The sequence below is a fragment of the Aspergillus clavatus genome, genomic scaffold (assembly GCF_000002715.2).
Source record: "Aspergillus clavatus NRRL 1 1099423829802 genomic scaffold, whole genome shotgun sequence".
NCBI lineage: Eukaryota > Fungi > Ascomycota > Eurotiomycetes > Eurotiales > Aspergillaceae > Aspergillus > Aspergillus clavatus.
The window spans coordinates 1129466-1152436 of NW_001517097.1; the positions used below are offsets into that span (position 1 = coordinate 1129466).

Sequence of the window (22971 nt, forward strand, 5' to 3'; positions counted from 1 at the left end):
AGACCAATGCCCGCTGCCCAGTTGCTAAATTTGCCCTGTGTTCGATCTGGACGCGTTCGCGTTTCTACTTTACGCGTGCCATGCAGTCTCCACTGCGGCTGTCGGAATAACTATCCTTTCTTGCTACTGAACCTATAGAATCGGATCAAACAATGTTCCGGTTGATCGATCGTTCCGCTCCCCAAGTCCGCCCACCTTGGGGAGTCGGTACTGGCGATAATTTCGAATTATCATTCGGAGAGGTCGAACAACAACTTTATATTACGAAGATGGCAGATGATACTCGGGATACTGCTCCGCCTGGCCTGCCCGAGGGCGCGAATGAACAGACAGCTACAGGAGATGCTTCCTCGCCGCAACGAAAGACACAGTATGAGCTTCCCAAATCGCAGGTCGGCAAGTTATGGGAGGCATTTGGCAATCCGGAGGAATCGGCCAATCGGTTTTCAACTACGGGGTACAGCGGGGCAAAGAAGGATGCGAACGATGTTTCAGTAACCGATGCTGTCAAGTCTATGTCTGTCAAGGATGTCACTTCATTCTATAAAGCTCCCTGCGCCCGAGACTCGTTATTGCTGGGAATTGGCGCTGGCTTCGGTATTGGGGGTATTCGAGGTGTATTGGGAGGTGAGACGAACCCTGCTACTATACACTCGCCACATGGAGAATCAGATCGCTAACCATAGCGTGTGTAATAGGACTGCGCTCTATGTGGACTGCCTGCAATTGGGCTGTTGGCGCATTTGCTATCACCTCTCTTGCCGCACACGAATTCTGTCAGCGACGCCGGATCCAAGAGCTTGATGGAATGAAGCAAGCAGTGGAGATGATGAAGGAATTGAAGCTTAAGAAACAGCGAGAAAAGGAACAAAAGGCCGCTGAACAAGCTGCCCGCTTAGCCGAAGAGGAGAGGCAGAGGAAGAGCTGGACGAATCTATCAAATTATAAGTTCTGGTAGAAATCTTGCGCACTGTCGGGAGTCATGGAGTTTCTGGGACCTCGTTACGAGGTATGTAAAATTAGATGTGAAGTACATATTTCTATGATGATGGATTCCAGCCTATTTGGAGCTAGTGAGATATTCGAATCGCATGCCACTATAACCAAACCCATGCCTATGCCGTATGCGCTTTCGCCTTGAACTCCAATCGCCAACCACAAGAAAAACAAGTAAGATGATAGAATGTAGGTAAACGCCAGTCCTGTACCATGCGATATCATCTCCTGCTAAGAAATATCAATCCAAAATGAAACTCATAAATTGAATTTGACCTTTTTCTGGATGGCACCGCTTTGAATCGAACGGATTTTATCAACGTCGACCCCATCTCGCTTTTCTCTTCGTTTTTCTCGCGCTTCCCTCGCTTCTCTGGTCTTCCACTCGGCCAGCTGTTTCTGCCTTTTCTGAGACCTGGCCCACGCAATCGTCGCAGTAGGTTTGAATCCAATCCCATTAATACCGTATCCGTCATCATTGGGATCTGTAGGGTTGTGACCGGTGATCTCGGAATCATGCCACGTATATGGGTTCGCTTCCAGTGCGCCGCTGGGTGGCGGCGAGCTTCGCTTCTGACGTATCTTTGACAAAGCGGTGGTAGCCTTTCTTTTACGGGGTTTTGAGAGCGATTTTTTCTTCGAGGGTGAAGCTGTAGCAGCAGTAGGTTGGGGGTTAGGTTGGTTGTTATTTTCTTCAAGCGGCGCATTCAAGGCAGAATCACTAGGCTCCACGGAAGTGTGCTCGACCATTTCGTGAAGCAGATCTGATGATTCTACCCAGCATTTCGCGCGGAGTGAGTTCGCGAATGGCTCCTGATATAGACTAGCATTCAAGGGTGGAAAACTTGAAGAGTGATCCCCGTGGAGGGCCAGCTGCCCCAGGCGACCAGCAACTGAGGCGCGAGGACTATACCTCCCAAAATCCTCTTCTTCCCGAAGTCTCGCTTCTTGAAGGCTCGCAATCGAAATAGGCGAAGGTGGTGAAACCGGAGGGCTATCGCAGTTCGATTCTGAAGATTCTCGCTTGCGGTGAGGCGAACCGGTTGTCATCGACAACCGACTTGTGGACATCATCGCGGGGCGGATCTGAATGCTGTGGGGGCATGCCCTTGGTTAGGTAGATGGTCGCCAGGAACCCCTCATCAACCAGTCAAAGCCGCTTTTCAGCCTACTTCACTCGTTCAGGCTCTTCTATGTGTCTGTTCGATAAATGCTACCGGGAGAAGCCATCGTTCTGATCACTGCGGGGGAGGCATAGGGGCTCAGGCCAGCACCCTGTCTGATGGAAGGGGGAGAGAACGGGTTGGTCGGTAGTTGGTGCTTCATTGGATGGGCATTCGGAAGTTGATTCTAGACTGCCTGACTAAGGGACTAAGTGCCTCAGTCACCAATTTATCAAAATGATCAAATATCCTGTTGGACTCATGGTATTCCTTAGAATGAATTCTGATGCCTAGTGTACTATGTTTTTTCTATCGACTAAATTGAGCTCTTTTCTGAAACCCAAGCTTCAGTGTGTCATCTATCCCAGATAGAGCACAATCCTGTGAGTAAGATCCAGCCTTTCGGGTTAAATACTACATAGTGAGTCAGACATCATGAATGGTTTATTTGGTATTATTGCATTTATCGAGTACATTTTCAGCCATGGCTGCTTCAAGACCCTGCAAGCATGACATGTCTCTAGTCACTTTTTAAACGTAAGATCTGCATTACTCATCCATGCCACCAGGCCCACCTTGTCTACCCATTTGTCTGGCCTTCAGAAGCTCGTCACACAGAAGTAAGTTCGAGGCGATACCGGTGCTCGAAGCGATGCAGTTGCGCAAAACTCGGTAAGAATCGAAGACACCCTCCTGAACAGGGTCCATCGGTTCTCCCGTTGTCAAATCCAGGCCCACCACGTTGCCCTCCGCACTCTCATCATCCAAGGCAGCCAGGGAATCCTGAATGTCGTGTCCTGAGTTGGCAGCAAGAGTCTTGGGAATCACAAGAAGGGCATCGGCGAAAGCGGTGACACCCCACTTAGCCTTGCCCTTGACAGTCTTGCGAATACCTTCAGAGGACAGGTGGCGAGCGCAAGCAACTTGGTAAGCGCCAGCACCAGGCACAACGCATCCATCAACGATGGTGTTGTAAACCGAGCGTAGGCCATCACGGACGGCGTCCTTGACCTGCGCGATTGTGTGCTGGTTGGGTCCCTTAATGAGGATGGTAACCGACTTGGGGTCCTTGACCTCTTCCACGAAAGTGTACTTCTCCTCTCCGAGCTGGTGTTCGTAGACCAGGCCTGCCCATCCGAGAACATCAGGAGTGAGATCCTCCACGCTGTTCTGAGCAATACCACCACAAATCAACTGAAGACGCTCCATGTTCCTCCGCTTGGCTCTCCGAAGGGCGAAGATACCGTTCTTGACGAGTACATCCAAGCTCAGGGGATCAATACCCTTCTGGTTAATAACAACGAAGCCCTTTTTGGGGTCATTGCCACAGACCTGCTTCTTGAGCTCCACAATCTTTTGCAACTTGGCGTCCACGAACTTGCGCTCACTCTCTACCAGCTTATCTCTCTGTTCAGCAGAGGAGTAGTAGAAACCAGAGTTAATCTCGGATTTCTCGTACTCAAGACTGACGTTCAGGGTCAGAATGTACGCATTCTCAACTCTCTTGGGCATATCGGGATGTCTAGCACCGTGGTCTAGAGCAAGACCACGGATGAGCTGTGTATCGGACGCAGATCGGTGCTGCATAGTCATGATTTCAATCATGTGTAGGTCGGGTTTCGCAGGAGCTCTGTGAATGGCGAGTACAGCATCGACGACATCAGGTGTAAGCTTCTCAGCAAGAGCACTGCTCAATTTTGTGGCAAGCGATGTCCGAGCGACCGAGAGCAGCAATTCGCGGTCAATCTTCCGCTCAATCTTAAACTGATCAAGGAACTATACAGCCACAAATATCAGTTTCATGCTAAAACAGGTCCTGACAAAAGGTCAAAATATCACAGACCTTCAGAGCCTCGTTCTTCGCGATCTCGTAGCCATCTGTGATCACTCTGGGGTGCAGACCCTCGGAGATAAACCGATCCGCTTGCTTCAAAAGCTCACCAACCAACAGGACAACGGACGTCGTTCCGTCACCAGTGATATCATCTTGCGCCGTGGCCGCACGGGCAATCATGACCTTATTTATATCAGTATTGAAGGGGCTCTGGAAGGTAGTCGTAGGCAGCTTACAGCTGTGGGATTTTGGATTTGCTGGGCAAGTTAGCAGTAGTCGAGAATCTCCGGAAAGCAAGAACAAACCATCTCTCGCAGCAAAACATTTCCATCCTTGGTCAACTTAATCTATAATGACACCGACATCAGATATTATACTCCCCATGGAAAAGGAGGGTGCTTCATACTCCGCCTGCACCGTCAACCAGCCTACTTCGGGTCAGTTGTGTGTCAATTCAAATCAGTTTGACAGATATACGTACATCTTCAAGGTCCCTGAGGGACCCAAGTTAGACTTCAAGACATCCTGAAGACCTTCACCAGCGCTGATGTTCACTTTCAAAGCTTCCGCTCTCCGCTATGCACTGTCAGTGTGTCCTTGAATCATTGAGGGGCAGCTTAAGAGGGAGGTTTTTCCCCATACCCTCGACTCAGCTTTCGGGTTGAGTAACTGGGTTGCAGACATCTCTGCAGATATGAATCAAAGTTAAGCAAAAGTAAAAGCCCACGGGAAGATTCTCGCAAGGAAAATGAACCTGATAGTGCTCACTCTCCAAAAAAGATGCCCGCGTTAGCACAAACTGCTGGTGGCTCCCGGCGAATGCGGTGAGCTCTGGGTCTGGCAAAAAGCCCACATTCGAATGGACGCACTAGTGCCGCCGCGAAAGAAAAAAAAGAGCTCTGACGGTTCAATCCTCAAATCCACCCTCCAGCCCTTTTTCAACTCCACGTTGGGATACAAAAAGTCGACAATCGCAGTTTAGCGGTAACTGCGCAGTTGGTTTGGGTGCTTGGGATTATTTATTGACATTTTTTACTCCGATTTCACGCCATTGATACGATTTTGCCATGGCCGATTTTCTTCTCTTTGAGGGCCCTATGGGCTACTCAATTTTCAAGGTCGCCCATCAGGGAGACAGCGTGGGCAACCGCTTGAAAGAGGTTCAGGAGGGCGTTGATGATCTGGCTAAGTTTGGAAAGATGGTTGAATTGGCCGGTTTCTTGCCTTTTGAGTATGTCTCGCATTGATTCATAAAATTTTCCACAGCCGAAATCCAGCCAAAATACTTACAACCGTCTCAGAAACAACAAGCAGGCTCTTAGCGAAATTAATGATGTCTCGGAAGGTGTTGCTTCTGATACTCTCGTCAATTTTCTCGAACTGAATCTTCCCAAGCCCAACAAGAAGAAGAAGATCATTTTGGGACTTGCTGATAAGGCCCTGGCTGGAAGCATCAAATCGGCCTTCCCTTTCATCGATTGCGAGACTGGCGATACCAGCGATGTTGTACAGGATATGCTTCGTGGTGTCAGACTTCACGCCACCAAGTTGCTGAAGCAGCTCCGGGAGGGTGATATGGATACTGCCCAGCTCGGTCTTGGTCACGCCTACTCTCGTGCCAAGGTCAAGTTCTCCGTGCAGCGTGACGACAACCATATCATCCAGGCTATCGCCATCCTGGATCAGCTCGACAAGGCCATCAACACTTTCTCCATGAGAGTGAGAGAGTGGTACTCGTGGCACTTCCCCGAACTCATCAAGATTGTTTCGGACAATCAGCGCTACGCTCAAGTTGCCCTGTTCGTCAAGGACAAGAATAACCTGACCGATGAGAGCCTGCACGACCTTGCCGCCCTTGTCGAGGATGACGAGGGTGTTGCTCAGAGCATTATTGATGCCGCTAAGCACAGTATGGGTCAGGAGATCTCCGACTCTGACATGGAGAACGTCATTGCCTTTGCTCAGAGAGTCGTCAGCCTTTCCAAGTACCGCAAGTCTCTGCACTCTTACTTGGTTTCTAAGATGAGCGTTGTCGCTCCTAACCTTGCTGCGCTGATTGGAGAGATTGTTGGCGCTCGTCTGATCTCGCACGCCGGAAGCTTGACGAATCTGTCCAAGTACCCCGCTTCTACTGTTCAGATTCTCGGCGCTGAGAAGGCTCTTTTTAGAGCTCTGAAGACCAAGGGAAACACCCCCAAGTATGGTCTTCTGTACCACTCTTCCTTCATTGGTCGTGCTGGCCCCAAGAACAAGGGCAGAATCTCTCGATTCCTCGCCAACAAGTGTTCTATTGCTTCCAGAATTGACAACTTCTCCGAGGAACCCTCGACCAAGTTTGGAGAAGTTCTGAAGCAGCAGGTTGAGGAGCGTCTGGAGTTCTATGCCTCCGGCGCCGCCCCTACCAAGAACGAAGTTGCCATGGTAAGTTTTCTGACTATCCGTTTTCGATGAATCTTTGTGGGTCGTATGACTAATGTTGTTTACAGAAATCTGCCATGGATGCTGTCCTGGCCGACATGGACATTGACGCTGACCAGAGCGATAAGGAGATGGAGGACGCCGACAAGAAGGCCGAGAAGAAGGAGAAGAAGGATAAGAAAGAGAAGAAGGAAAAGAAGGAGAAGAAGGACAAGGGTGAGAAGGAAGAGAAGAAGAAGAAGCGGAAGTCTGACGTTGGCGGCGAGTCTGACAAGAAGAAGCGGAAGCACGACAGCGATGCTGAGCCTTCCAAGAAGAAGAAGAAGGTCTAAGGACACAACTTCCAATGTTGGGACTAAAAGGGCGTATTCGTCGCGGCGTTTTGTAGGGTCGACTTCTCTTTGTGATTTACCTTGTTTTGAATTTCCTTTGCCATTTTTCTCTTTCTCTTATTTCCTCACGACTTTGATGGGCTGGGTATTTGTAAATTATAGGATGGAAGCCATTGTCGCGCAAAGTCTATAGCTCATTAGAATCTCATTTGGCTTCTGGTTATCCTGTTCGGGCATGTTTTGACCCTTTTTAAAGGGTGCTTAGGCCAGTATTCGACAGACATTTTATATATCAGCCTCAGGTCCTCATTCAAGCCATTCAAATAAAGACGCTTCATCGTTGTCATAGACTATATATTGACGAAGGTATATTCATAGGGAGGAGATAGAGCTGAATATAAACCTTATACCTATCCTCTATATCAATTGAATTTCCTCTTCATCAGCATTGAACAAAGTGTAACCAGGAACTCTCTGTACTATTAGATCGTAAAATATTATTCTTCATTACTATTTCGTAGTCGCATCAACGTACTCGGATGGTTAGTCACAGACTTAGACACAACATCGCGTTATCAACCTTCCTCATCCCCCCCTTTCCCTTCCTCCTCTTCATCGCTACCGTTGCTGGCCTCCTCGTCCGACCTTTCTGTCGGGGCCCATTTGCCTACGAAACCCTCTTCTCGGACAGGATCTCTTATTGATACATGGCGGTTTTTCATCCACTCCAGTATGTCTGATTTGCGTATAGTGACGTACTGATCAGGCTCAGTAGCCGCCTGCTTCACCTTCCGCCTTTTGGAAGGCGTTTCGGGTTGGAGAACACTCATTCCCTTGAGAGCTGTGATGACATCTTCTGTCAGCATCCCCGTTGCTTGTCCAATCTCCCGGACGCTCATGAAGATAGAAGACGGCCGTTTCCGGGCGACCTTGCCTGTGTCCTCTTGTTCCGGAGACCCATCGCAGTCAGCATCATCCGTGTTCTCCGACAGCAGACGCCTCTCAATCCGCTCCTGCCAGAAGCGAGAGTAACTCCGGGCGCCCATCTCGCTCAGCGGCTTTTCAGGACCGCCTATGAACCCTCCATCTTCCTCCCAGGCGCTGATTTTGTAGCTGATCCCCATCAGAAGCTTTCCAAGCTGCTTGTGTTGGTAGGGCGGAAAGATAAGAATGCATGCGAGGTTGTTCGCGTCCCAGGAGAGTTTCTCCTTCGAGAAGAACCCTAGAATATGATAGTTGTCGGGATCCTGGGGATCGGTGAATGTGAGGATGTAGTAGAGGAAGGTTGCGACGTCGAAGAAGACAGACTTGTGGTCAAGGAAAAGTTTCGCGAAAAGCGAGAGGTTCTGCGCATAAAGTTTGTTCTCCTCCCCGTCCACCTCCCATACAGCGTATCCGCCCTGCTCGTAGATCTTGGGTCCGGGAGGCGTTGTGCGGTGTTCGCAGAGTCGCATGTGCTTCACATGGGTGTCCGCGTCGCACGAGTATCGGAAACACCAGCAACAGACATACAGTTGATCTGTGTCCTTGCTCACGAGATCCTCGGGATATATAGATTGGTACCAGGTTTTGAAGAGAAGGTCGCCCAGTACGACATGTTTCACGTTTCGCTCGGTCGGGGGTTTCGCATGCGGCGACGACGCGTGCTTGGTGGAGGCCATTAAGGGTGCGAAAAAAGTGAGTATCAAGAATTTGTGTGTAGGACGATTCGAGCTTTATGGATACGACGCTTTTTTTGATGCTGAGCCATCTGCGCGTAGCAGTCGTTGCCAAAAAAAAAACAATGAAAAAAGAAAAATGAAGGAACCTGGGGTTTAGAAAGGGTGCAAGGAACTGCGTCAGAGTGGGTGGTTGAAGGTTTGGTTAGATAGAGGAATGGCTTTCAACAAAAAAGCGTTACATCGACAGCAATAATGCCAGACGCTGAGATATTGAAATTATACACGAGGAGACAATTAATAATAACATATGATAAGAAATATATCCTAAGTAGTCCGTCAACTATGTTGATACATTAGCAGCATAATTATCCTGCAGCACATAACTATAGCTACCTAGAGAGTCGTAGTTGGAAACTAGATAGAGCGCCGCTTGAGATCTCTGATTAGTGACAGACTGACAGTTCCCCCTCATGGTGGTGACGAAGCTCCTCCCTCAAGCATCGTATAGGGAGGTATCTATTCTGTTGCCTGGATCTTTCTGCTCTCCTTTGATTTAACAGCTCTCACTGCAGGAGCTTTCACATTCTGACCCTGTGGATTGAGGATTCCCCTCCGTCTTAATCGTCTGTTCTGATCTGCCGCCAGTTAGAAGGCGTCGTCTTCTGCGCTGCCTCCACAGGCAACAGCATACTGACAGCCTCTTTTGCCGCACCTCTTATACTTAATTCTTTTATCATTTCATGCTTGTGTCTGCCATCACTCACCTTTCATCTATACGTTAATAATTTGTTGTGTGTTTCTTTCCATCTGCTGTTTCATCAACTCTGTCCATCATCCGTATCCAGCTATCGATTCACGCCATAATCTCCCCCCGATCGCTGGCTATCAGCAGAAATGTTGAAACCATTTCAGATAAGAGATCTTCATCGATCTCCATCGCAAGAAAACATTCACAACTCCCTAGACCTTCTGTCACAGGAACACCGTGCCCCTAGTCCGAGGAGACGTTCAGGAATCGTGCAGCTGTCTGCCTCTGAATACGATGAATTAGCATCGAATCATCCCAGGGCCCGGCTCACATACCTGGACGACGATGACGGGGAGACAATCACTGTGAGTAGAGCAGTGGTAACATGTATCCTTATCAGCTTCTAATCAATTCCTTCCAGGTCGGATCTTCTCTCGAGCTCTCCCAGCGCCTTGATGAACCTCTCGATGGCTTCTTGGACCAGCAAGAGCACATCCAGCAGCCATCCACTCCACCTGTACCTTTGCATATATTTGATATCCGACGGTCGAACTCAGTGACAGAGCTATGGAAGAAATATGAACATAAGTCGCATTTCCAAGACACGGAAGGGACAGATAAAGTGGGAGAGTCGCCTATTATCAAGCCTGCTTCTCCACGCGACCAGACTGCCTCCTTCCCAACTGCCCCTGGAAATGCTGGTCTTCCCTCGGAGGATGAATCTGAATCTCTTCTAGCAGCATTCGAAGCAGAGATGGCTAGAATGCTTAGTGCTTCAGAGTCTGGCAATGGAGGCAGTGCGAGGGAGACTACATCAGACACTGAGGAGCGAGCCGAGACAGCGAGCTCTGACAGACGCTCACATCCGAGTGAGGCACTTGCTCAGGCTGTACACATCCTGATCAACGGGGCTGGATTGATCGGTTCTGAAATGAGATCAAGATTGCCGGAGTTGGAGCATCAGCTTGAGCATCATCTGCAAAACGCGCAAAGAGCTCTCCCGGAGCATGTTGGTTCTACTGTGCAAGCAGCACTTACGACTCTGGAGAGTCAAATGAGGCACTTGACCACTGCTCTCAACAACGCATCTGTTGCAAGAAGCCAGAGTACTCGCAACTTATTCCAAGGCGAGATCCCGACTCCTGCACAGACTGTCGACGCTTTATATTCAATGGCTTCGGAATTCGGACAAATGGGACACACCCTGTATTCAGCATTCGAAACCGAATTTGGTGCACTTCATGCATCGCGAGATTCGGCTCAACCTGCCCCTGAAGCCACTAGCTCCCATGCTGTCCCGGAAGTCCAGGTTCAGTCTTCAGACTCAAGCCACGAGACTGAAAAGGATACAAAAAGTCCATCGACAGCTGAGGATGCTGTGAAAGATGCGGAGCCAACAACACATCAAGACAAATCCAAGGATTCGGATGCAGCTCATGCTCTGCCATCCCAAGAAGCAGACAGTACTGCTGCACATCTCGACTCTTGTTTGTCTCATGTTCGTCGGCATCGTTCCTGGCGTCGCCTTCCCAATCAACCTCAACGTTACCCTCGTCTTGGTACTCATCCTCATCACCATCATCACCATCACAATCCCCATCCTCCACCACCACCACATCGTCAACCCCATAATGTCTATCCACATCCAAACCCACCCCCACCCCCGCCCCCACCGCCACCACCACCGCATCATGGGCATCCTCCTCCTCCTCCTGGCCATTCCCATTCAAACCCTCATCACCACAACCACCACCAACATCATACCTTCCGTGCCCCACATCCTCACCCACCTCACCCTTATTCAACCCCTCTACCATCGCGGAGGGTCTCTGCTCCCTTTCCTCCACCATTCCCTCCACACCATCTTCCGGGTGGTCATGGGCAGTGGTATCCGCACTGGCCTTCCTTTGCCTTGCATTGTCAACGCGATCCAGGTTCATCTGCAGCGGCCGCGAGGCAAGCCACTCGCGTCAATCAAGGAGAATCTGTTCCAGACCATTCTACAGATGCGGTGCTCTTTATCGGTAATGTAGGCTTCAATGTCAGCGAGAAAATGATACGGGACGTTTTCGCAGCAAAGGGATTCCTCGTTGATGTTCACTTGCCGCTGGATTCCGAGTCAACGAAACACGCGGGTTTCGGCTATCTCCATTTTCCATCAATCCATGCCGCAAGTGCAGCTTTGGATGCTTTGCAAGGGACACACATTGACGGACATTCGATCAATCTTGAGTTCAGCGATCATTCACCAATCAAGACCGTACGTCCTGAGCAGTACTCAGAGCAGACCGTTGCTCCTGAACCATCGGAACTGCAAAGCTCCACCATTGTACCCACGGAAACCAAGTTGGAAAGGGTAGTTGAATCTAACGATGACAGAGAGCCACCCACTACGGCCATAGAGAGATGGTCGGTTCCTCTAAGCGTGGCAGATCTATGCTCTAGTGAGAGAAGTGCAATGCAAGCGCCAAAAGGAAAAGAAGTTCTGAGCACTACGCCGGACGGATTTCCTCGCCTCACTCGTGACTCGGATCATGGACCTTTCCCTCCTGTTTCTCAGCTAGATGCCCATGTTCTAACCAATCAGCGTCGAGATGGAGAATCACAAAGAGGGCAGTTATCTCCAGGCAAACGTCATTTAGAACACGAGAATGGCTTCTCCGGTCAATGTTTCAAAGTGCAGAGCCCGCCGGGCTCGTTTCCTGAGGATGATAGCGATGAAACGCGTCCAGGTCCATCCTCCGGGCCAGCTAAGCCTCGTCGCTCAAAGAGCATGAGATTCTCCGGGCAAAGCGAAACTGGAAGCCCAGCAAAGCCTTTAAGGCGCAGGGCGACCGAGCGTCACTCTCTTCGAAGGGAGTCTCGTAATGACCAAAGTGGTTTCCATGATATGGCATGTGCCTACGACAATTATACCACTACTTTTGGCAATTCCCCTTCTCGAAACGTCCCTCAGCTGCAAGCTTCGGCCACGCTGCTTGATGGAGATGTGCAGCAGGCAGATGCGAGGCAACGCGCGATTGATGAGTGCGTGACCGCTCTAGTCGGCCTAGGGTATGGAAGCACAAGTGCCGGTGGTTATCAACGGATGGCTGTATATGCGGCCGCGGCAGATGGCAGAATATCTGATGCAATTGATTTGATCGAGGAAGAACGTAAGGTTTATGAGCAGCATGGATCTTTGATATAGGCAGGTTTTTTCTTCCTTTGCTAGTCAACTCCTCTCAATCCTGGTTCATGTTTTCCCTGGTTTCATTCCTTACTAGTATTATAGTCTAGGTTTATGTGATTTCAACGTCAGTCAAGGATTGTTTGTTTGAATAATTTGTCATGATTATTGGAATGGAAATTATATGAATATGTGTAGGGTGGCCTAGGAATAATGAGTCCAACCCTCTCTTGCGTATAGGTCGTAGTAGCCGTCTTGATTCTGCCATGCGGAAGCACGAAGATACGGTCCGGGCCGAATTGCTCACAGGCACCGCGAGATTACAGCATCACCCGCAGCAATCCAACACCTCACTTCAACGAGTCAACTCGGAGCTATGCGGACATGGCAGCGAACCTTTGCCACGTCTGCTGCCAGACTAAATCATAATGCAGCAGGACGGAGCAGCGGGTCCCCCCTCCTGCGCTGTGCGGAGGTTCTGCGGAAGAATAAGGCGGGCCGCTGCCAATACGAAGACCAAGAGATCAAAGTGAACGGCTTTATCCGCTCTGTCCGGAAACAGAAGCGTTTCGCGTTTGCAGAGATCTCGGATGGGACGACGATTGAGCCCTTGCAGGCGATTTTGAAGCCGGCGCAGGCGTGCGAGTATGTGTGGAATTTCGTGAGAAGGGCCTTTCGGGCCCGACGTGTATTGAGGGGATGAATGCTGATAGTGTCACAGGCTGGCTACGGGGACGGCGGTTGAGATTTCTGGGTTGTGGAAGGCGTGTCCGCCTGGTAAGGAGCAGAGCCATGAGCTACAGACGACGGAGGTGAAGGTGGTGGGCAGAGCGGATCCGGAGGTATGTTTGCATGCAATGCCCAAGCCTAGCAGGTTGAGGTGATTGACTGATCGGAAGCTAATGGCTGTATCTCTTTAATGCAGACATATCCCATTCAGAAAAAGTACCACAGCCCCGAGTTCCTCCGTCAGATTCCTCACCTTCGTCTCCGGACACCGTTCAACTCCCTCCTCTCGCGGTTCCGTTCTGAGTGCCTGTACCAGCTGGGCAATGTGTTTCGCAACGCGCCCCATGGCGGCTTTGTCCAGGTCCAACCCCCGCTGATCACGTCATCGGACTGCGAAGGCGCTGGCGAGACGTTTACTGTGGTACCGCGCGAAGCGGCGACGGGATCGGCGTCAGACAATGAGGGGGAACATTTCTTCCGGGCACCCAAGTACCTGACGGTGTCGTCGCAGCTGCATCTGGAGGCCTACGCGGCGGAGCTGGGCAACGTATGGACGATCACGCCAGCCTTCCGTGCGGAGAAGAGCGACACGCCGCGGCACCTGAGCGAATTCTACATGCTGGAGGCGGAGATGAATTTCATGGATGACTTGGGGGCGCTCACAGATTCCGTCGAGTACACGCTCCGCGACCTGACTCTCCGGTTATACAGATCGCCAGTCCGGCAGGAGATGCTATCTGCGAAGCGATCGGGTGAGACGGGCGAGGATCCTACGCATGGAGCTGTGTCGGGTCTACAACGGCGATGGATCGACCTTGTGGATGGGCCCAAGTGGCGGCGGATGACATATACACAAGCCATAGAGCTGCTCCAATTGGCGGTGGCCAAGGGGCAGGTATCGTTCGAGTACGCGCCCTCTTGGGATGGCGGTCTGCAGCTCGAGCATGAGAGGTACATCGTCGATGGACTCAACGACGGCCAGCCAGTCTTCGTGACCGACTATCCCAAGGCCGTCAAGCCGTTCTACATGGCGCCATCGCAAGTGTCAGAAGAGCGCGATTCCACACCCGGGGAGACGGTCGCATGCTTCGACCTGCTTCTGCCGGAGGTCAGCGAGGTCGCCGGCGGCTCGCTCCGTGAGCACCGTCTACCCGAGATCATCCAGAACATGCGCGCTCACGGGCTGATCAAGGCGCGCGAGGCGTCAACAGCCGAGACGGCAGCGGAGGAGGAGCCGCTGTACCCTCATCTCTTGCCCCATGAGAGCCTGGGCCATTTACAGTGGTACGCCGACCTTCGCCGATGGGGGAGCGCGCCGCATGGAGGATACGGGCTGGGATTCGACCGATTCGTGAGTTATCTAGCTGGAGTATCAAGTGTGCGGGATGTGGTGGCTTTCCCTCGATACTTCGGCCGGGCGGACTGTTGAGAAGACCGATCGATGTACATTATTATTCTTGATTGTACGATAGACATGAATATTTCTCTCCCTTTCTCCCACTCCATCTCCGTTCCTAGCATGGAGTTTGACCAACCCCCCCCCCCCCCCCTCCCTAGAGTCTAATAGATATCGACCAAGTCCAATCCCACGGATCCTCAATTCAAACTTAAGATAAGCACTAACCGAGAAACCAACCCAACCACCATCCGGCCATCTACTACGGAGTAAGCAAGGATCCCGGGTTCACCAAGAAAACCAACAATTCGCCAACGCCATGAGACGTTTGTGACTCGTATCCAGACCAATGGGTCGCACGCGGGGGATCCGATCACCAGCGTCTGAGAGCTCATTCATCAGCTCAACACAAAGGGGGAGGGAACGTGTTTCTGGCCATCTGACATCGGACTTTTTTGTTTTTTTTTCCTCGTCCCTATTCTGACAGCAACTAGTTAAGCCTCTTCGATACCTACGTAGTAACTTAGTAAGAGGCAACTCGTTGAACGCCCCAGACAAAGGCACCGGTGAACTTCGTATTAGGATTCCCTATTTTTTGTCAGAAACAGGACCTGCTGAGCCTCTCCTTCGGATTGGGCTAAACCCGGTCGCCTTGGTTAAGTTCAGGTTGTCTTACTCTAACCTCTGGACTATAACTATCAGTCTATCGCTATACGCGCCCTACGGAGGAACGGACTTGTCGACAGCGCGGCCTAGTGTCCCTTAGTCTAATTCTATCGTGCATACTGCATTGTTGGGTTGAGTCTTTTTTTTTTTTTTTTTGTGGACTTATCCAGTTATTACTGTTCACTGTTAGTTAGCTTTTCACTTGTTCATGGGAATGACATACGCCACCCCAACTTAAATCCACTCAGGGTGTCTTTCTTCTGATCTTATCGACCGAGCTGTGGTTGAGGGCGTGGAACTGGGACCGAGTGGTTGGGATCCGGATGTAGGATATTTACTCGATGGGGAATAAGCCGAGCGAAAGGGTTTTTGTTTTGGCATCGCTACTGTTTGTGATTGTTTTCTCTCTGATTTTAGAGAGGAGTTTACTTTATGCATCTATGAAGTATCTAACAGGTGACAAGAATGAGGCCGATAGTGAGTTGAGTACGGTCATCCCTCAGTCAAATAACTCGGAAGCCACGGTAGAAGAATTGTCATCTCCACCGTGTGCGGTTCATCATCCTCTTCCCAAGGACCTCCAGGGCTCTCCCAGCTTCCCAAGTAATATCCCGAGGTATCCAGCAACCTATTTCTCCATACCGTCCAAGCCTGCACCTTCATAATCAATCTCGCTTCACAATCTGCGTTTCTAGACTAGAAGATAGCCTGATACCGAGCCATCAGCCAAGAGGCCGAGTCCACACTCCACGCCCTCCATCCCAACCACGAGAATTAGAACATTTTAGAATCAAAAGTAAAAAGTCCACGTGGCCAGTCTGGGGTACTGCCATTGACTTGAGCGAGATTAGGTGATTTCGAGTCTAGTTTTGGGGGTGTCATGAGTTAGTTATTATTATTTTAGTTGGTAGGATCTAGCGAGGCAATTAGTAGTTACCTAGTCCTGTATGGCCTATGGACTACAGAGAACTACTCCGTAAGTAGGTAGGAGTCTGAGACTCTAGAGTCTGGGTTGGTGAGTGGTCGCATGGCAGCACTTGGCAATGGCGACTAGTTGGCAATAACACATAGAAGGATTGGAAACTTGATCGTATCATCGTGTAATCTGGGATAATCTATTAGACTGCGGAGTACGAGATTGTGGCAGATGAGTTTGAGTTCAAAGAGGGTAAAGTAGGCGATATGATAGATACTACTATGATGATATACTCCGTAGTCCGTACTATCCGTCTATCATGCTATGAGTATGACTATGAGCATGATGAGAGCAGATTGCTTCTATTTACAGAAGAGTCATCGATAGCTAATCATACTTGAGGGATGATCAGAGGGGCCAAATCCTTCAGACTTCAGTCAATAGTAACTTTAGTAAGGCCAGCGGTTGAAGATCAGTGTCTAAGTATACTGTTAACTATACAGTATACACCACCATCCACCAGGCAGAAACATATCCAGGTCCTAGTTGTCTGTTGGCAATCAAATATACCGACCGACAACAGAATTATTACATAGGAACCAACCTCCATCCTCTCCAAATCGCCAATATTCATTCAGTTTTAATTACCCTTCCTCCAGTATAGCCACCTAGCCGAAAATGGCAGATCGGAAGTGACGGAGCTGATGGAAGTCCGAGGAAAAGACTAGTCGGATCACTAATGTTGGTTCTTGTTACTTTAATTGTTCCAAGCTGCGGTCTGGGCGGATCCTCGTTACCAGGATGATGGTGATGTATCCACTCTTTTTCCATTTTTTCTTTTTCTTTTTTCTTTTTTTCTTTTTATTTTATTTTACTGTAATTTAGGTACCTACCAAGGGAAATCATACCTTACCAGTGGTAATATACTCCTTGTTCATCATTTCCTCTCAGGACAAAGGAACACTGCTGCTAATCCGGCGGAAAATGCCAAGTTGCCAACCTTACTGGTGTTAAGCATATGGAGCTCGGGCTTTGCTTTAGATGCTTTTGATTCGGTACAGTGATCAATGCCCAAGTCGGACTAACCACAAGCAGTCGAATCTCGTATCGGTCGCCGATTAATACATGATTGTGTAACTCGACAGCCTACGGAGTACAGACTACTCCGTAGGTACGGAGTAAGGTAATGGAAACTGGTGTGAACTACGATGGGGCTCCAAGTCATCCATATTCCTTATTCTAATCCATACCTACTAGGTATAGAATTTTATTAGTCAAATTAAAACACTGTCAAAAGGACAGTGGTACTTAAGCTGTTGGACACCATAAGTCCTAAGGCCCCAAGGTCAAGAGGCCATAATATCATGCTTAGTAGTTGGTCTGACCATCTCTGTACCCAAGTGTCAAATAATAATAAACTCGAGACGTGAAACAGACAAGGATGGGGGGTCCAAGCCTTGTGGCGCAGCGATCATTGCCACTGTACATGTATTAGTATGTTACGGTATTGGTTGTGTATAGGTTGTCTGTTTTTAGCTGCACGATTTCGTGATTACTCCAATTACTTCATATCTCAACTCAACAGCCATTATTTTTCATCTACTGATTAGAAACATTACATGTCCCATCCAAAAGCCCTAGGTAGTATGTAGATAGTCGTGGATCTAGCAGCAAGGAGCAAGCACTAGACACTCCAGAGCTGTCATCTTCGCAACTGCATATCGATAGAGCTTCGGTTGCAAGCGGGGTGATGCTTGGCTCTGCAGCGCTTTGACCCAATAGACCAGGATAGACTCAAAAGTCAAGACTTAAGGAGGTCAGAGTTTTAAGTAAGTACCTCTCGAGTACGCCGTCCAAAAATGGGGGGGGGGCCTTAACTCCCTGACACTCCGACTGCCTCCATGTAACTAACGAGTTACTCTTGTGTGCTGAAGCTGTAAGGTATTCTAACTTGCAGAGTGATGGGTCATTTCCCGCTATCAAAGCGTACAGATGTACTCAGCGTGCCTGCCATTCCACCTTTGTAACCATCCTTTTATAGTCTACGATATCATCCATATTGACTCCCCTTTTTGATTTTATTTGATTTTATTCATTTTTTCTCTCTCGCTCTGATACCTTAATCCCATTATGCTAGTGGAGATAAGCCTGTGCAACGTTTCACAGGGGCACGCCTTGGCAACCTTTAATTCCATTGAAGGGTTGCATTGGCATGACAAATCCCCCCCTTCTTCATCTGGCATCTTTCCCAAGTCACTGAGTCTCGAGTCTCGGACGGAGAATGCAAGGAGAGAATCAGATATGTATGATTTGCCGCTTCTTGTTCTGGCCGAAAGTCTGTTTTGTTGCTCAGCATTCAGAGGCTCGAACTTGGAAGAGCTGAGAAGCTAGGCATCTCTCGATTCACATTCCTAGGGGATGGGGATGGACTGTCTTAAAAGGGGACTCCTGGGTACTAAGGGCAGCTCAGATAGGATCTGACTCATGGTGGTTCTATTTGCAATTTCTATTGGCCCTTTCATCGGAGATTATCTCGACTTTACTCGCAAGCAACAAATGGTGTACTACCCCCGTACAGTGTAGCATTGACTCAGGTGCAATGACACCTACTGAATACCAATCAGTCAGTATCTATCAAGTAAGTACATCCCTGCTGTTGCACGGTATGACTATGCTAGGCCAGGTTTCTCCCCCATCCCTGCCAGACTCTCACAGACTCATAGTGCTAAGCAATTTAGCTGCAACTGCAGATCCGTCGAGCGTCCGTCTTTACCCACCCCCTTCCCGAAAGCAGGACAGATCATATCCAAATTCCAAAGACCGATAATGCAAAATGCAGCCAGGCTGACAAGTGCATGACAAGTCCTTTCTTGACTTTTTTTTTTTCTCTTTTCTTTGCAGATCATTTCTGGGGGTCGATTATTAGAAATGGTAAGTCCAGCTGGACATTGGAGGTACAGACTAACTAGACTACAGTATTGTACTCCGTGGAGAGTCTACCTATTCGTACATAAGCATTATCTAAGTATTGCTTTTTCCTGACAGGCAGAAGCGGATGCAGGCTATGTATCAACACCGCCAACCTATCTATCTAGATAGTCACTGCATCGTGTGTCAGATTATGACCTGCCTGACGCTTTTAGGATTAGGCTATTAGATGAGGCGAGAAGGATTGGGTCAAAACCCATGAGAGATGTCAACTGTAAGTACTCCGTAGGTAGGCTTCGCTTAGAACTGGCATCTGGCACCATGCCCCTTTTCATGGAAGATCCATAGGTGTATCGATGATACATTGAGAGTATGTTTCTCTCGTTGAAGTAACATACTTGTTGCGTTACGAAAAGACCAGTGAAATATGGTAGGTGACTATGGATGGAGGAAATTACATGATGAGAACCATTCTTACGACAGTTGGTGGGACTAGCCAAGTTAGCCAAGAGGAATGGGCCAGGATTCAACGGACTCTGTTGGCGATACGCTTATTCCTGAGTCAGGGATTCTAGTCCTTGTCCTCATCCTGGTCTCGTCGACTGTGCCACACATACTGTTGGTTCATCCATATTAGTGGCCTGTCTCAGCATTGAGCCTAGGCGTTTGGCGCTGGGGCAGAAATCAAATAAAACTTGCTGACGCAGAATAGATAATAATAATACCTCCTCCGTAGTTATGAGACATTTTTTCTACAGCCATACAGGATGACGGATGACGGAGTTATCCATGAAATACTATCTATATGTATACGGGAAGTTTTACTTTGGGCTAAGCCTGAATCGATAAATAGAAAAGTTAAGCGAGGTCCTTTTTTATCCAAACTCTGCCCGGTCGAATGGCGTTTTCCTGGCTGTGCGTAAACCTTATCTGTGACCTTTATTTTGAGTGATAATGTTCTCTGTTCCTCCTCGGCATTATGGATATTACTTGGGAGCTGGTAGTGGTGGTAGTCTGGTACCTCGATGGAACCGCTCTTTCGGCAGCTTCCAGACCATTCCTGTACGATTTCCCTCTCCAGCAATTAGATATTCACTTCCCCTTCATTCCACCGTTAGATGGGGATACATACCACGGGAATCCATTATTCGAAGCGCTACTGGTTGGAAGTGGATAAAACTCCGCCAAGAATTCATGTCAGGCTTGTGACTAGTCCGAATGTGGTTGCCTAATCCTCCCCCCTCCCCCTCCCAAAAAAAGAAGACAGCTGACTAGGGTGGATTGGATTCATAATCAGTCTCAGGAATGATGTTTTCTGAACTCTACGAAGGCTACTTAGCACTAGAGTATAACTGAATTGAAGAAAGACTGGCTTTCGCTTAGAGGTTAGGTTGCTCTTCCGTCTCATTGTAGCTATTGTCTCGAAGTCTGAAGACTCGATAGGTTCAAACTTCGAAGGCAGGCAGCCCCAGAGTCCAGAGTCCAGAGCCCAGACTAGCCAGCAGAGTTCCGTGGCTTATGAATACGAATACAGCAGTGAGAATCGCCACAGTGGCTTGCCCCCGTCGGTATACTATCGCTTGATTTCCGATTCTCTACGGAGAATTCCCTTGTTCAATAATCACACGGAGGAAGACTAATCAGGAGTAGAGACTAGGAAGTGAGCACGGAGTACATAACAGTAAACCGAAGGAAAGTCGGAGCAGGGGAAGACGGCTATACGGCAAGTAAGGCCAGATAAGGTAAATCCAAAAAGAAAATGGGAACCAGCCCACAGCTTCACAAGGCGACAACTAGCGTCTGAGTGGACCAAGTTATCATTGCACCGCGTACCAGTCGAGTAAAAACCAACTAACTAATCGAGTGTCGGACGGAACCGCTGCAGTATGACCCCGGAACCAATAATCTAACCCTAACACTAACATGCATAAGTTAATAACGTACCTCAAGTCAGTAACCATGCCGGACCAGGGGGGGGCGGTCGACTCCGGAGTTTGAAGGAGGATAAATTACAAAGCCTTGTATTGATTTGGTGTATTGGAAATATAATGGGGGATTTCCAGATCCACTAGATAACCTGATCTATTACTCCGTACTCCGGATTACATTCACCCGTATCGATGGAATATGGAGACTGGAGTGCTCGTATCTATGGAGTAGAATAGATAGTGAACTGGATAGCACAAGTGGTGGGAAAAGTAGAGTTGGGTCTGACTCTGAACTCTGACCAAGTGACCATAGGTATTATTAAGAGATAGTAACAAACTACCAAGAACGAACCATGACCAATGAATCGACTATTTTCCCGAGACTATTACAAGACTACTACATTGGGGTGGGGGGGGAAAGGGGTGGAGCCTTGGGCAAGGCCGATGGGCCTTGTTCTTCTAAGCGAGCTTAAGGTTCCTCGTGTCGGATTAAGCTTAAGCTTCAGAAAGTCGCGCTCTAGGCCCAAAAAGGATGAGATCAAGCGATCAGAGCGCCACGGTATCTCGGCTAGCGGTATTTTTTCCAGTTTCCCCTTTTCATCGTTACAGCTTACAGGTCAGTGTCGAGAGCCAGGCTGGGGTCCCAAGAAGACGACAACATTGCCAAGCCTGGGGATCACCTAATGTAAATTCCTTGACAGGAGTCCAGAATCATGATTTATGATCGTCTGATGGGGGAAGGGGAGAAGTAAAGCCTGAAGAAACCTGGATTCATGAATGCACTCTGCATATGCTTTACGAAGAACTTACCAATCTAGGTGGGATACAGGACGATACGAGGCATGAGCTGGGTATGTTGTACATGGTACTTGGAACTGAGCGTGCATTAGTCTAGGTAGTCTTGCGCTGTCTGTATTGAGTATTGATCTGATTAATGCTGATTATTATTATCTGTAATCATGCTGTAGTGATCCTCAAGCAGTCAGGCTATTTGGTAAGCTTAGTTTTAATCTCCACCTGGGATTTTGCTTGGACCAGCTAAAAAATAAACGCGACCGATGATGCTGACAAGTGAGTAGGTAGTGACAGGTAATTAATGAAGTATTTCGAATACTTCGATATCTGTATTATTCGTATTCATTTATTTACTTCCTCAACATTGGAGTCACATTCCTCCGTTCCGAGAGCTATTCCTCTGGTCATTCATCTCGTAATCCATGGGCAGTTCCTTGACAGTTGCTATCCAGAACCATGGCTGATCCAAAGCAATAACAAGGTTAAATGCCCGGCATTTGCTATGTAATATGGGGTATCATGCTAAGACTACCAGTACCTAGGTAACCTCTCGAAAGTAATACACGATCTCGCTGATATTCATAGTTTCTGTTCATAAGCCCAGCATAAAACTCGCCCATTTACCGTTGTTTCATCCTGGTTATCCACATGGATCCTTTTTCTGGCTGATTTTCGGCGCTGAGACATCGGCCAGCGCCTATATTTATGGCCTGTACAGAGTACTGTCTTTGCCGTCCAAGCAATACACTATTTTTCCTTTCCCTTTTTTTTTTTTTTAGGTTTTTGTTTTTTTTTTTTTTTTTTCCTTTCCCACCCTATTTGATACAACCATTCCTTTCTCTATTTGTATTTTATTTTATTTTATTTTATCTTTTACTTTGAATTTCTTTTATATTTCTTTTGGATTTCTTTTCAAAGTACTCTAGTAAACTAACTTCTGAATAAAAAAAAATAACTTTGATCCTTGTGGGGTTCGGTCTTGAGTCTGTCTCCACTGTATCTGTTACTCTCCTGCTGATGTGCTCTATTATTATTCTTGTTCTTAGTATCCATTATTTTTCTGCTCCCTGTCTCTTATTTAGTGGTACTTTTCTCTTTCCTTATCCTTTGCTTCCCTTCTCCTCTACCTTGTCTCATTTCTCTCCCTTTACGACCATTTCATGATCCTTTCAAACTACACCCTCCTCCCCCTCATCCTACTAGTACTACTACTACTAGTACTACTATCACCATCTTCACGCCCATTCTCTACACCATCTGTATCATCGCCTCTATCCACCTAACTCTTCATC

General features: G+C 48.5%; 8 protein-coding genes across 8 annotated transcripts, besides 7 other annotated features; 5 read left to right on the forward strand and 3 right to left on the reverse strand.

Annotated features, from left to right (window-relative positions):
• Nucleotides 1-152: 152 nt before the first annotated feature.
• Nucleotides 153-958, forward strand: ACLA_037340 (COX20 family protein; the record flags this gene model as incomplete). The annotated part of the gene is made up of 2 exons (XM_001270952.1): nt 153-627; nt 699-958. The coding sequence occupies 2 exons, from the start codon at nt 153-155 to the stop codon at nt 956-958; spliced, it is 735 nt and encodes a 244-aa protein (XP_001270953.1).
• A 296-nt stretch (nt 959-1254) lies between these two features.
• Nucleotides 1255-1746, reverse strand: ACLA_037350 (uncharacterized protein; the record flags this gene model as incomplete). Its single annotated transcript, XM_001270953.1, has 1 exon — nt 1255-1746. The coding sequence occupies one exon, from the start codon at nt 1744-1746 to the stop codon at nt 1255-1257; it is 492 nt and encodes a 163-aa protein (XP_001270954.1).
• A 962-nt stretch (nt 1747-2708) lies between these two features.
• On the reverse strand, nt 2709-4677 carry ACLA_037360 (chaperonin-containing T-complex subunit CCT6; the record flags this gene model as incomplete). The annotated part of the gene is made up of 7 exons (XM_001270954.1): nt 2709-3935; nt 4003-4176; nt 4230-4250; nt 4299-4340; nt 4400-4421; nt 4475-4569; nt 4636-4677. 7 exons carry the CDS (start codon nt 4675-4677, stop codon nt 2709-2711), a joined length of 1623 nt encoding a protein of 540 aa, XP_001270955.1.
• A 383-nt stretch (nt 4678-5060) lies between these two features.
• On the forward strand, nt 5061-6743 carry sik1 (snoRNP complex protein NOP56; the record flags this gene model as incomplete). Its single annotated transcript, XM_001270955.1, has 3 exons — nt 5061-5224; nt 5295-6414; nt 6480-6743. 3 exons carry the CDS (start codon nt 5061-5063, stop codon nt 6741-6743), a joined length of 1548 nt encoding a protein of 515 aa, XP_001270956.1.
• Nucleotides 6567-6652: a microsatellite.
• Nucleotides 6744-7318: 575 nt separating the features above from the next.
• ACLA_037380 (putative histone acetyltransferase (MysT1)) lies at nt 7319-8404 on the reverse strand (the record flags this gene model as incomplete). The annotated part of the gene is made up of 1 exon (XM_001270956.1): nt 7319-8404. One exon carries the CDS (start codon nt 8402-8404, stop codon nt 7319-7321), a length of 1086 nt encoding a protein of 361 aa, XP_001270957.1.
• Nucleotides 8405-9537: 1133 nt separating this feature from the next.
• ACLA_037390 (uncharacterized protein) lies at nt 9538-11185 on the forward strand (the record flags this gene model as incomplete). Its single annotated transcript, XM_001270957.1, has 2 exons — nt 9538-10507; nt 10617-11185. 2 exons carry the CDS (start codon nt 9538-9540, stop codon nt 11183-11185), a joined length of 1539 nt encoding a protein of 512 aa, XP_001270958.1.
• Nucleotides 10685-10775: a microsatellite.
• Nucleotides 10716-10782: a microsatellite.
• Nucleotides 10803-10838: a microsatellite.
• Nucleotides 11186-11205: 20 nt separating the features above from the next.
• Nucleotides 11206-12342, forward strand: ACLA_037400 (uncharacterized protein; the record flags this gene model as incomplete). Its single annotated transcript, XM_001270958.1, has 1 exon — nt 11206-12342. The coding sequence occupies one exon, from the start codon at nt 11206-11208 to the stop codon at nt 12340-12342; it is 1137 nt and encodes a 378-aa protein (XP_001270959.1).
• Nucleotides 12343-12697: 355 nt separating this feature from the next.
• ACLA_037410 (asparagine--tRNA ligase SLM5) lies at nt 12698-14479 on the forward strand (the record flags this gene model as incomplete). The annotated part of the gene is made up of 3 exons (XM_001270959.1): nt 12698-12966; nt 13043-13163; nt 13247-14479. 3 exons carry the CDS (start codon nt 12698-12700, stop codon nt 14477-14479), a joined length of 1623 nt encoding a protein of 540 aa, XP_001270960.1.
• A 7950-nt stretch (nt 14480-22429) lies between these two features.
• Nucleotides 22430-22488: a microsatellite.
• A 32-nt stretch (nt 22489-22520) lies between these two features.
• Nucleotides 22521-22552: a microsatellite.
• Nucleotides 22553-22875: 323 nt separating this feature from the next.
• Nucleotides 22876-22905: a microsatellite.
• The last annotated feature ends 66 nt before the right edge of the window (nt 22906-22971 follow it).